The sequence below is a fragment of the Dama dama genome, chromosome 2, assembly GCF_033118175.1.
Source record: "Dama dama isolate Ldn47 chromosome 2, ASM3311817v1, whole genome shotgun sequence".
NCBI lineage: Eukaryota > Metazoa > Chordata > Mammalia > Artiodactyla > Cervidae > Dama > Dama dama.
The window spans coordinates 840006-851986 of NC_083682.1; the positions used below are offsets into that span (position 1 = coordinate 840006).

The 11981-nt window shown below is 63.5% G+C and overlaps 1 protein-coding gene across 1 annotated transcript in view; it reads left to right on the top strand.

Moving 5' to 3' along the window:
• The first annotated feature begins 7197 nt into the window (after window positions 1–7197).
• MUC5AC (mucin 5AC, oligomeric mucus/gel-forming) overlaps window positions 7198–11981 on the top strand; it is a 35423-nt gene continuing 30639 nt past the window's right edge. The window contains exons 1-10 of the mRNA XM_061120944.1: window positions 7198–7270; window positions 8364–8438; window positions 8908–8967; window positions 9145–9406; window positions 9723–9837; window positions 10172–10262; window positions 10970–11079; window positions 11185–11398; window positions 11488–11613; window positions 11814–11931. Of these exons, the coding sequence (XP_060976927.1) occupies window positions 7198–7270; window positions 8364–8438; window positions 8908–8967; window positions 9145–9406; window positions 9723–9837; window positions 10172–10262; window positions 10970–11079; window positions 11185–11398; window positions 11488–11613; window positions 11814–11931 (1244 nt within the window). The remainder of the gene's footprint in view (window positions 7271–8363; window positions 8439–8907; window positions 8968–9144; window positions 9407–9722; window positions 9838–10171; window positions 10263–10969; window positions 11080–11184; window positions 11399–11487; window positions 11614–11813; window positions 11932–11981) is intronic.

An 11981-nucleotide genomic window follows, 5' to 3' on the forward strand; every position in this document is an offset into this window, starting at 1 on the left:
TGGGAATGAAAAATAATACAATTACTTTGATAACACTTTATTGCTGAGTTTTTAAAAATCTAAATATGTAACTGCTATTTAATGCAGAAATTGCACTCAGGCATTTATTTATCCCATAGAAATGAGAACAGATGTTCACACCAAAGCCTGTGTACATGTCTTCACCACAATGGATGGACACGCTATGGTCCAGCCAACCCCCGGAATCTCACTCGGCAGTGAAAAGCAGGGAACACAGAACAGTCTGAGTGAATCACCAGAGAATTATGTGGAGTGGAAACAGCCAGCCCACAAAGGTTGTGTCCTATCCTGGAAACAACAGAATTACAGAACTAGATGACGGATTTGTGGCTGTCAGGGGTTAAGTAGGAGGCAGGGGTGAGAGCAAAGGCAAGGGCAGGCTCCTGGAGGAGCTGGGGATGCTCTGTGTCTCGGCCACGTCAACGGCAGGCATTCTGCGAGATGTCACCCCTCAGGGAGGCTGGGAAACGGTGCCTGGAATCTTTCTGGGTTATCTCTTAGAGCTGCATGAGAATCTACAATTATCTCAAAATATGAAGCTTAGTTGAAAACAAAAAACAACACCTCATAGGGCTTCCCTGGTAGCTCAGTGGTAAAGAATCTGCCTGCCAGTGCAGGAGACACGGGTTTGATCCCCGATCCAGGAAGATCCCACATGCTGCGGAGCAGCTAAGCCCGTGCTCCACGGCTGCCGAGCCTGTGTTCTGGAGTCCGGGACCCACAGCTACCGAGCCCGCGCTCTGGAGTCTGGGACCCATAGCTACTGAGCTCACACGCCTCAACTGCTGAAGCCCGTGTGCCCTAGAGTCCGTGATCTGCAACAAGAGAAGCCACTGCAGGGAGAAGCCCTCTCACTGCAACAAGAGAATAGCTCCTGCTACAGCTGGAGAGACATTATTTTCTCGGGCTCCAACATCTCCTTTCAGGACTTGAAATAGCTCAGCTGAAATTCCATCATCTCCACTAGCTTTGTTTGTAGTGATGTGAACACCATCCTGGTTTATCTGTGTCATTAAGATCTTTTTTTTATATAGTTCTTCTGTGGTTTCTTGCCACCTCTTCTGAATATCTTCTCTTCTGTTAGGTCCATACCATTTTTGACCTTTATTGTGCCCATTTTTGAAAAGGCAAAAAGATAAGATACCAAATTATTTACCAATATTTTCTCAAGGTGAGAGTGGAAACTTTTGATTCATTTCTTCTCTCATTAAAAAAAACCGTGTTGTCCTCTCCTTTGGGGTTGGCCCACCCTCATGCCTCGGAGGGTGTACAATCATTTATTTACACGATAAAACTCTTGAGCTGTTAAAAAAAAAAAAAAAAAAAAAACTGTGTTACTATCTGTGTGACAAAGGGCTTCCCAGGTGGTGTAAACAGTAAAGAGTCCACCTGCCAATGCAAGGGCCATAAGAGACGCAAGTTCGATCCCCGGGTCGGGAAGATCCCCTGGAAGAGGGCATGGCAATCTACTCCAGGGCTCTTGCCTGGAGAATTCCACAGACAGAGGAGCCTGGTGGGCTATATAGTCCACGGGGTCAATAAGAGTCGGACACGACTGAAGCCACTTAGCGCGCATGCACACATGTGTATTTACCATGCTAACCACGTCGAAGTGAACAGCTCAGAGGCAGAAAGGGGCCCGCATCACTGTGCGTCTCGCCCACCGTCCACCTGCAGAATCTCAGTCTCCTGATGAGCCCTCACTGCCCTCCCCCACGGCCCCAGCCCCTGGCCACCTCCCGTGTCTGTGGATGCGATCCCTCCAGGGACCTCCTGTGGGGGGAGTCAGACAGCATCTGTGCTCTGCGACTGGCTTATCTCATCGAGCACCGTGTCCTGCAGGTTCCTCTTGTGCCAGATGTCCTTCCTGCTGAAGGCTGAGTGATGCCCACCGTGTGGACGGAGCTCCGTTCACGTCCCCCTCATCCGTCCGTGGGCCATGGACCCCTGGGCTGTCTCTCCCGGACTTGCTGTGAGCACAGGCTGCTCATATCTCGCTGAAATCCTGCTCTCATGTCTTTTGGGGATACGTCCAGAGGTGGTCTGGTTTACACTGTGAAAAACACCTTGAAATGTGCTGATGCGTTCACCCCCACCCCCCTCCAACTGCTGACTCCTTTGTCCTGGGCTCAGCAGCTGAGCTGGACAGCTGACCCTCAGCAGGCCCCCGGGGTCACAGTCAGAGCCGTTTGGATGGCCTCGCACTTGGCCGTGTCCTCCTGTCTTCCCGGAGGCTGACGGGGCGGTGATGGGGACGCTGCCTGACCTGTGCAGACCCCTGCCTGTGGACGGCGGTGCCCGGGGAGGGGCTGGCACATAGCTCTGAGGGCAGAGGAGGGGCTTCTTCGAGGGTCAGCTGCTCCCTGGCCCCTGGCTGCTGAGGGAGGCAGGTGCCTCCTTGGAATGGTCTCAGCGCTGGGAGGTGGGACATGACTGCTGAGCGGGCCTGGGGCACTGCGGAGGGAGGTGGGGAGGGGGCTGAGGCCTCTGGGCTTCCTGGGGCAGGCGGAGTGAGGAGGCAGGCAGGGCTGAGAAGCTGGGCTGGGCCCGGGGAGGTGAGCGACCCCAGGGCCCGCACTGCCCTCCCAGGCCCGGACGGAGCAGGGCCCGGCTGCGGGGCGCGGACGGGCAGGGGCATCTGGGGTCAGGACTGGCCAGAGCTGCGGGTCGGGGCTCAGGGCTGCAGCTTCCAGGCCAGCTCTCGGCAGGAATTCTGTTTGCCCAGTGACTCAGATGAACAAACACGTGCAGAAAGGTCCAAATCAGTGCAGCCCCACCGTGAAATCAAATTTACTCTCCTTCCGCCCCGCGGGCATCTCTTGGTGTCTCTGCCTCTCGGGCCCCAGGGCCGGGCATGAGGGTGAGGGCACCTTCCTCCTTATCAAGGAAGTCTCCGGGCTGGGAGAAACTCGGGGCTACCCTGCCCTTTCTGTCAACAGCGCGATAATTCCTGTAAGGCTATCGGAGGTTCCCAGCACCTCCAGCCAAGGTGGCACCCACTTCCTCTTCACGGGCTCGAGGGGCTCCATGTGTCTTTGTCCTGGGGTCATCCCCTGCCAGGCGGGAGACACGGCAACCTTTCCCCAGACTGCTGATTCCCCACCTGTGACATCAGGGCCCAGAGTGGCCCATCTGCTGCGTGGCCAAGGCCGCACCCTTGGCCCACAGGGTCCCCTGAGTCAGGCGCGGCTGCGGGTCCCGGATGCTGAGAATCTGGGTCAAGAGTTCAGACGCCGCCAGGCGAGGAAGGCGCGGCCCTTTTGACTGTCACAGTGCAATCTGGCCTGCGCCACACCGTGACTCCAGGCGTGCTAGAATGCACACAATCACAGGGGTTACACCGCGCGGCATCAGGAAGTCTCCTGGGGGGACCCCGTGAGGGTGGTGTGGGCTCTTCTGGGGGCTGGATGCAGCTCAGAAGATGCTCCCCTGAAGTCTGTTCTGTCCTGGGGGCAGCTCGGTCTGTGATCACTGATTTCCAGACGAGGCACAGGGAGGGTGATGTGCTGGCCGGGGGCACACAGCTGATGGGTGTCGGGGGCAGGATACACCTTTTCCCAGGGTCTGGAGCTCCTGGCCCTGGGTTCAGACCCTAGTTGGCCCCCTGAGGTCAGGTGCTTCCCACCTGTGTCACCCAGAAGTGGGGACACCCCGAGACCCTACCTCTCAGGAGTTGTTGGTGTCCTATGGACTGGATTACACGGTGAAGCCTCCGACAAGTGCACCTGGCCCACCAGGGCCCCCGTGATTGTGTCGGAGCAGCTGGCCCTGTACTCAGGGCGTCCGAGATGGGGTTGGCAGAGTGCCCGCAGGGGAGACAGCCGGCCACTCCACCATCTGGGCAGAAAACAGGAGCCGCAGCCGATTGTCTGCTTTACCATCTGTGGCTGGTCCAGGCCTGTCCTTTTCTTCAGGGGGTGGGGCTGGAGGGACCTGGCATTTGGGGTGCAGGCGTCCACCTCTGGGTTGGAGGTGCGCCCCAGGTGTGAGGATGGAAGTCAGGTCTCCCCACGGCGGCCCCTTGAGGGCACTGGGCTTGCGGAGGGTGGCCTGGCTCCCAGCCACCTGGCCACTCTGCTGTGCTCACCTCTCTGGCCTGGAGGGGCAGAGGCCAAGCCCCGAGTCCCACGTGGGAAGGGCCGTGAAGCTGCCCTCTTTTGCTGCCCCGAAGCTGCACCTGTGCCCCCAGACAGAGCATCCACCTTGGTGGGGAGCAGGGAGAGTCGGGGCTGAGGGCAGCTGATGGGACCGCTTGGCGCCCCAGGTCCCACAGCTCCCGCAGAGCAAACCCCAGGCACCTGCGCTGGGACTGCAGCCGCCCCCCAAAACTGGGAGGGGTCCCGGCACTGGGCAGGCAGTGCTGAAGCCGGGGTCCCCTGCCCTGGCCACTTCGGTCAGGAAGAGCTGGGCTGGGCTGGGCCAGGCCATAGTCGAGATCAGGGTTGGGGTCAGGCAGCCCCGGGTCCACAGGGGCGGACGGGTGGGCTGTGTGTCTGCCAAAGGAGAGAGCTGTGAGGACCATGCTGCCCCCGGGTGCCCGGGGTGCTGTCACCCCGGGAGGAAAGCACTGGGCCGGTTCCCTGGCCCCGCTCCTGCGGGATCCTGGCCCACCCATAGGGCCGGCTCCCTGCCCCTGCTCCTGCGGGCTCCTGGCCCACAGTGGGGTCTGGTTCTCGGCGGGCGGGCATTTCCCCATCATCTGAGTCAGTCACTTGTACGTGCAGGGTTGTCTGATGCTCGCCTCCCATCCCAAATCGGACCTGCCGGAGCGAGTCAGCGGCCTGCATCCTGGGCACGTCCCGCCACGGTCCTCTTGTTGCCATGGCAAGCCGTGGGCACTCCTGTCAGGGCGGGATCCCAGCCCTCCATCCACACAAGCACTGCCCTGCCGGACCCCAGTTGACCCACAGTTTATCAGGTCCAGGTGGGGCCGGCAACAGCCCAAGGTCAGCTGACCCTGAGGAAGCAAGGCCTCTGGGGCCACTGCCCTGTGCCAGCCATGTCCCCAGGCGTAGTGCCCTACGTGAGTCCTGGACATGCAGCCTTGCTCCTGCCATGGCTCTGTTCAGAGGGGTAAACTGAGGGCCGACACGTCCAGCTGGGCTCCTTCCCCTGTGTGGTCTCTCGCTGAGCATGGAGGCCCTGAGAGGAGGACGCTGGAGTTTAAGGGGTCCCCCTCCAGTCCCCATCCTTCCAGAGCCCCTAGTGGGCACGTGGGGAGGTCCCAGGGAAGAAGGCCCCTGGGTTCCTGGGCTGGGTCACTGGGCCACTCCGGCCCCGAAGCCAGGCCCTCTCCCCATGGGGTGCTTCTTATGGGGTTCCCCTGCAAAGCAGGCTGACCCTGGGGTGGGGCATACGCTGGTGGCTCAGACAGGGCAGGGGGCACGGGGGGCCCAGGCCTGTGCCCCACGCCAGCGGCGTGAATGCCGGTTGTCCTGCTGCCTCCCGGCCTGCCTGGGGTCACGAGGAGAGTGGGCTCATGTCACCGCAGCCTCCTGCCTCCTTCCCTGACCTGCGCTCCGGCCCCCAAGGCCGACCCTCAAACCTCCCCCAAGGCACGATTGCTCACGTCCGATATCCCAAACACAAAAGCCACAGCCCTTTGGAGCCAGACGTGACCCTTCGACTGTCCCCTAGGGACCCACTCTGCTCAGCACCAGGCTGCCTGTGGTCCAGCTCTAGAGCCCGGCAGCTGCGCAGGGACGATGGGGCCGCGAGGCGGCAGCCGGTGTGTGGGGCCGCTCCCACTGTACCCCTCAGCCCGGCCTGTGTGCGCGGCCACCAGCGCTCATCACTCACCCTCACTCACTCATTCACTCACTCATTCATTCATTCCCTCACTCATTCATTCACTCACTCACTCATTCATTCATTCCCTCACTCATTCATTCACTCACTCATTCATTAACTCACTCACTCATTCACATTCACTCACTCATTCATTCACGCATGCATTCATTCCCTCACACATGCACTCACTCATTCACTTACTCATTCACATTTACTCACTCATTCATTCACTCACTCATTCATTCACGCACTCATTCATTCACGCACTCACTCATCAGTCATTCATTCACATTCACTCACTCATAACTCACTCATTCACTTATTCACTCATCACTCACCCAGATTCACTCACTCACTCATTCACTTATTCACCCACTCATTCTTTCATTCACACAGTCATTCAGTCACACGCTCATTCATTCACTCACTCACCATGCCCCCCGCCCCCACTCCTGTTCTGTGTGAGGTGTTCTTTCTACTAGATACCAGGGTAAATCGGGGGCGTGAGAAGGGAAAGGCTCCGGGACAGAAAGCTAGGTGCCCGTAAGGAGCTCAGGACAGGCCCCGAGAGCCAAAGCAGAAGCTCCGGTCAGCTCCACGGAGCCCCTGAGCCAGGCCTGCCTCAGCATAAGGGACCTGGCCCCGCGGCTCTGCCCCGGGAAGAGCCTCCTGGACGGCCCCCTGTGGCAGTGGGGCCACCAGTTATGGCGGGTGCTGTGTGTGGTCACCTGGGACTGAGATCCAGCCCCAGTGCCCAGCACCCTGAGTGGGTGACCATCACCAGCGTGCTTCCTCAGGCAGAGCCGGTCGTGGCCAAGACCACCAGGCCACTTTCTGGGCTGGTTCACTCGGCATCTCCCCTGCCCCTCAAGGACACAGGCCTGCGTGGGAGGAGCTGGCCCGCAGCTGCTCACCGCCCGCCAGGAGCACAGCCAGCCTCCCAGGCAGCACTGGTCGGGGGGCAGTGTCCTGCCACCAGGAGTGCCGCTCCTAAGCCCCTCTGCAGCGAGGGTGGGGCCGGCCCAGCAGCCCCGGCTGCAGGAAGGACGGCGGTGGCCTCCAGGCACAGGAGCTCAAGGGCTGGCCTCTCGGGAGCCTGCCCAGCCAAGGTTCAGAGCTGGGGGCACAGCAAGAGGACGCCTGAGCCAGGGCTGGGGGACCCCAGGAATCATGTCCCAGCTGCAGACACACCCCGTCTCTGCTGTCTTCAGCCGCTGGCCATCCCAAAGCCAGTGACCACTGTTTACCTGGGCGAGGGGAATTGCAGGCCTGGCCCCGCCCTCCCACGTGAGCCCGGTGGGGCCGCAGCCAGCTCCAGGACTACAAAAGGCTCCTGCTGGCTCAGAGCGTCCTCAGAGGCTGCCCTGGGACTTTCTCCCACACGCCATGGGTGTTGGCCGGAGGAGGCTGGCCCCGCTCTGGGCCCTGGCCCTCACTCTGGCCTGTGCCCAGCACACAGGTAAGGTGCCTGCTGGCATCCCCAGGCCAGCCGTGACCGGAGCCTGGAGCCCCTGCCGCCCTCAAGTCCTAGGGTGGCCCTGGCATCAGGTGGGCAGCAAGCAGCTCGGAGGCCTTGTCCGGGGCTCTGAGAAGCTGAGGGTGTCTGTGGGCCACTTTCCCTGCTCAGTCCCCGCTCCAGGAGATTGTGGGGTTGGGGAGGCGCTTTTGGGGCTGCAGGGTCCAGGTGGGGGCCGGGGAGGGGTTAGCCGGGCATCTGTGAGCTCCTGGCTGCAGGGTGCCATCCTCAGAGGCCTCTCCCACCGGGGCCGGCGTCTCCCCGCCTGCTTCCCAGGGCACAGCTGGGCCCCTGCAGCACTCGGCAGCCCGGGGACCACGCCGTGCAGCTGAGGTGTCCTTGCCCCAGGCGGCTCATGCGCCCTGGTGCCCAGCCTCCTGTGGCCGCCCGCCTGCCCGGGAACCAGGAGCCCGCCTGCACTGCTCAGGCCGAGGCTGCCCCGCTGGGGGCTCCCTGGACGCACCTCAGAGACAAGGCCAGGTTCTTGGGGCGGCCTCTGGGCCTACTCCGCCAGTCCCTGGGTGCTGCCTGCCCGGCCTCCGTGGAGCTGAGCTGAGCTGTGTGATGGCGCTGAGCACCTCGTTTTGGGTGCAGCTCTGTCTGCGCTCTTGGTCCCAGGTCCCCAGCTGGCTCTGAGTCCCTCAGGACCCCAGCTGTCTTTGGAGGGGCTGAGCCAGCACGGCCTCAGGGTCTGCCCCTCGGATGGGCTGCTCCTGGCGGGTGCCCCCGCCTGTTCCCCTGTGTCCTGAGCAGGGAACCAGGGCCTGGCGCCTGGGGGATGCTTGGTGGGCATGAATGCACCGTGCTCCAAGGAAGGGCCCCTGGAGAAGCCGGCTCAGGGCTGGGGGGGGGGGCGGTGCTCACGGAGGCCGTGGTTGAAGGTGCTGCGGCCCAGCGGAGGGCCTGGGGTGACTCAGAAGAGGCCCTCCCAGGCCCCCCGTCCGTGTGGAGAACCCCACCCTCCAGGCCCCCCCCTCTTCTGTTGGTGCGTCCTTCGGGGCCAGCTCCAGCCCAGCGCCCTCTCCTCTTCCCGCAGGCCTGGCCCAGAGCAGCACTGCAGAGCTCAGCTTCAAGCACCCAGACCTCCCTCCCGTCCCTCAGGGACCTGGTGGTGAGTGGACCCCCACCTGTCCGAGCCCACGCCCCGCCCCGGAGGGGCCGCTCAGGTCTCATGGAGAGGCCACTGGCTGCAGAGCAAGGGCAGGCTCAGGGGCAGGCCCGGCCGTCTGGGTCTGCTTGTCCCCGGACGGGGCTCCCAGGGAAGGCGCACCTGGGCCTGAGCTCAGCATGGAAGCATGGTTTGCAGCCATGGGTGTTGATTCAGGCATTTTTGAGATTCCGGGAGCCGGGAACTCCCAGGTGCAAACAATATCAGGGCCATGTGGGCATGACAGTTGACCTCTGCTGAGTCTCCACTGGCCCTGGCGCTCACGCAGCAGGGAGGTCGCACGCACGGCAGAGTCCAGAGCTCGGCAGCGGGGGCCGGGGAGGGGCCCTGCCGCGGCGGAAGCCCTCCTAGGGGTCGAGCTGGGGGTGGGCGGTGAGGGTGAGGGCTCTGCGTCAGCTGCCCGTTCCCTCAGGCACCGCCCTCCGTGGAGTGACCATCCACCCGCCTCTGAGGACCACCCCCGTGGTGCGAGGTGAGACCGCAGGGCTGGGTCGGGGACGGGCGGCCGTGTCTGCGGAGATCTGGGTCTCCAGAGCAGGAGGTGGTGGGCGGGTGCGTGGCTCCCCGCGGGGATGGGGGCCCGGCTTTCGGGAGGTCCGGGCCGTGTCGCCGGTGTCCCTCGGAAACGGCCCGCTCTGCTTGACCGCAGCCCTGAACGCGGCCCACGGCGGGCGGGTGTGCAGCACGTGGGGCGACTTCCACTACAAGACCTTCGACGGCGACGTCTTCCGCTTCCCCGGGCTGTGCAACTACGTCTTCTCCGCGCACTGCGGCTCCGCCTACGAGGACTTCAACCTGCAGCTCCGCCGCAGCCCCGGGCCCAACAGCACCGCGCCCAGCATGGTCACCATGAAGCTGGACGGACTGGTCGTCAGGCTGGCCAAGGGCTCCGTCCTGGTCAACGGCCACCCGTGAGTCTGGGCCCGGATGGCACACGTGCTCCTGGGACCACGGCAGGGTGGCCCCAGGCCCCCAGGCCCCCACACTCGGCCCCAATCTCTCCTGGGGACTCAGGCCCCTGCGCTCGGCCCCCGTCTCTCCTGGGGCTCAGGCCCCCGCGCTGCCCCGGACATGGCCCCCGCCTCTTGCTGCTGATGCTCGAGCTCCGCACGCTTGGGTCTTGGTGACCTTGTCGGGACATGACCTGAGAGGCCTCCCCGCCTGTCCTGACCTCTGCTGCCCAGGCCCTCAGGCCCCATGTGCCTCAGCCAGGCCCTCTCTCTGCAGAATTCAGCTGCCCTTCAGCCAGTCCGGGGTCCTCATTGACCAGAGCAATGGCAACCTGAGGGTGGTGGCCAAGCTGGGCCTGGTCTTCATGTGGAACCAGGACGACAGCCTCCTGGTGAGGCCGGGGGCGGGGCCGGGGCCGGGGCGGAGCCAGGGGTGGGGCCGGGGTCCTGGCACATACCTCCAGCCTGACAGCCCCCCAGGGAGGGAAGAAGGTGCTCTGGGTGAAGGAGGGTGGGAAGACAGACCACACCCCGATGGAGATGCCGTGTGTGGGGGAGGTGTCTCCTCCAGGACACACTCCTGCTCGGGGTCCTGGCTTGGAGGAATGAGTGTCGGGGGTCCTCTGTGAGGAGCTGCAGCCCCGACCTCCTCGGGAGCCTGGTCCATCCTTCTGGTACTGGGGCGGCCCTGGTGCGGCTGGAGGCTGACGGGTCCTCTCCTGGCAGCTCGAACTGGACGCCAAGTACACCAACCAGACGTGCGGGCTGTGCGGAGACTTCAATGGTGTCCCCGTCTACAATGAGTTCTTCTCCCACAGTGAGTCCTCCCGGGCGCCTCCCCGTCCCCCCACCCCCCCCCGCTCCCGGGTCCTCAGTGCTCCGTGAAGGCTGCCCCAGAATCCCAAGTCAGAGATCTCAGTCTGAACACGTGTGCACTGCCCACACATGCACGCAGACCCGAGCACTCGCACACTCCACACACGTGTGCAGACTCCTGCACCCCCTGCAACCCCCACCCCCCCGCAGAGTAGGCAGCCTCCGCCGCATCCTGTTCTCGGCACCGGCCTGCCCCCTCCGCTGAAACTGCAGACCTGCCTCTGCCCAGACCCTGTCTCTGTGTCTCAGTCCTGAGCCTTTGCCAGCGAGCAGTGCCTTTCCTGTGACCCACGCCTGCTGCAGCCCTGAGCTTGGGGTCCCCTCTGCCCGGCCCGTGGAGCCCCACGCAAAGCCCGACCGTGAGGGCTGCTTACTGGAGGCCAGCCCGGGGGCCTGGGGGCGGCCGGCAGGGGCTTGGGCTCACTCTCCAGCCCCCTGGGCTACGAGCTGGCCCCAGGCCCATGAAGCGTCAGGTAAAGGGCCGATCCCATGGCCCTGCAGCCTAGAATGCCCGGGGATCCCTCACTTCATCTCCAGATGCCCTTGTCCTGCAGAGCTGCCACTTAACTGGGCAGTGTGGGCAAGGGAGACAGGCATAGCCGGAACACCCTGAGCGAGGGATGCAGGCGGTCCTTGTCCTTCCGGCAGATGTCAAGCTGACCCCCACCGAGTTTGGGAACCTGCAGAAGATGGACGGCCCCACGGAGCAGTGTCAGGACCCTGTCCCCGAGGATGCTGGGACCTGCTCGAACAACTCTGTAAGGCTCAGAGTGGACAGGGTGGGGGTCTTGCTCCCACATCCCCGGGGCTGAGCCAGGGACGCTCCAGACCGGACTAAACGCGGGGTCTGGGCTCTGCCCCAGGGCATCTGTGAGGAGATGTTGAGCAGCGAGCCGTTCTTGGGCTGTGCCCTCCTGGTGAATGCCAGCAGCTACCTGGAGGCCTGCCGGCACGACCTCTGCCACTGCAGCCAGGCCAGCCTCACCAGCTGCCTCTGCCACACCCTTGCCGAGTACTCCCGCCAGTGTGCCCACGCCGGGGGGCTGCCCCTGGACTGGCGGGGCCCCCAGCTCTGCCGTGAGTGCCCGAGCGGCCCGGGCCCTGCCCTGCTGTCCCCCGGGGCCGGCGGCAGGGCAGGGTGTGACGCGGCCTGTCCTCCCCCGCAGCCCAGACGTGCCCCCTGAACATGCGGTACCACGAGTGCGGCTCACCCTGCGTGGACACCTGCTCCAACCCTGAGCACTCCCAGCTGTGCGAGGACCACTGCATGGCCGGCTGCTTCTGCCCCGAGGGTGAGAAGGAGCCCCTCCCCGGCCCCCCGAATCACACAGATGCATCACGGGTGTCGGACGGAGCCCCTGAGGCGTCCCTTGGCCCCTGGGTCTGAGGAGCCCTCTAGGGCAGGTCCGCGGTGGGCGGGGGGCCATGCCCCTCCCCACGCCCTCTCAGCGGACAGTCTGGCACCTGCCACATGGCCTGCCTGCCTCTGCAGGGATGGTTCTGGACGACATCGGCCACACGGGCTGCATTCCCGTGTCTGGGTGCTCCTGCATGTACAATGGGGCCACCTACGCTCCAGGGACTGGCTACTCCACAGACTGCACCAACTGGTAGGACCCGGGCCCCGTCCTCTGCTCCCTGGACCCGCCCTGGGGGCTGT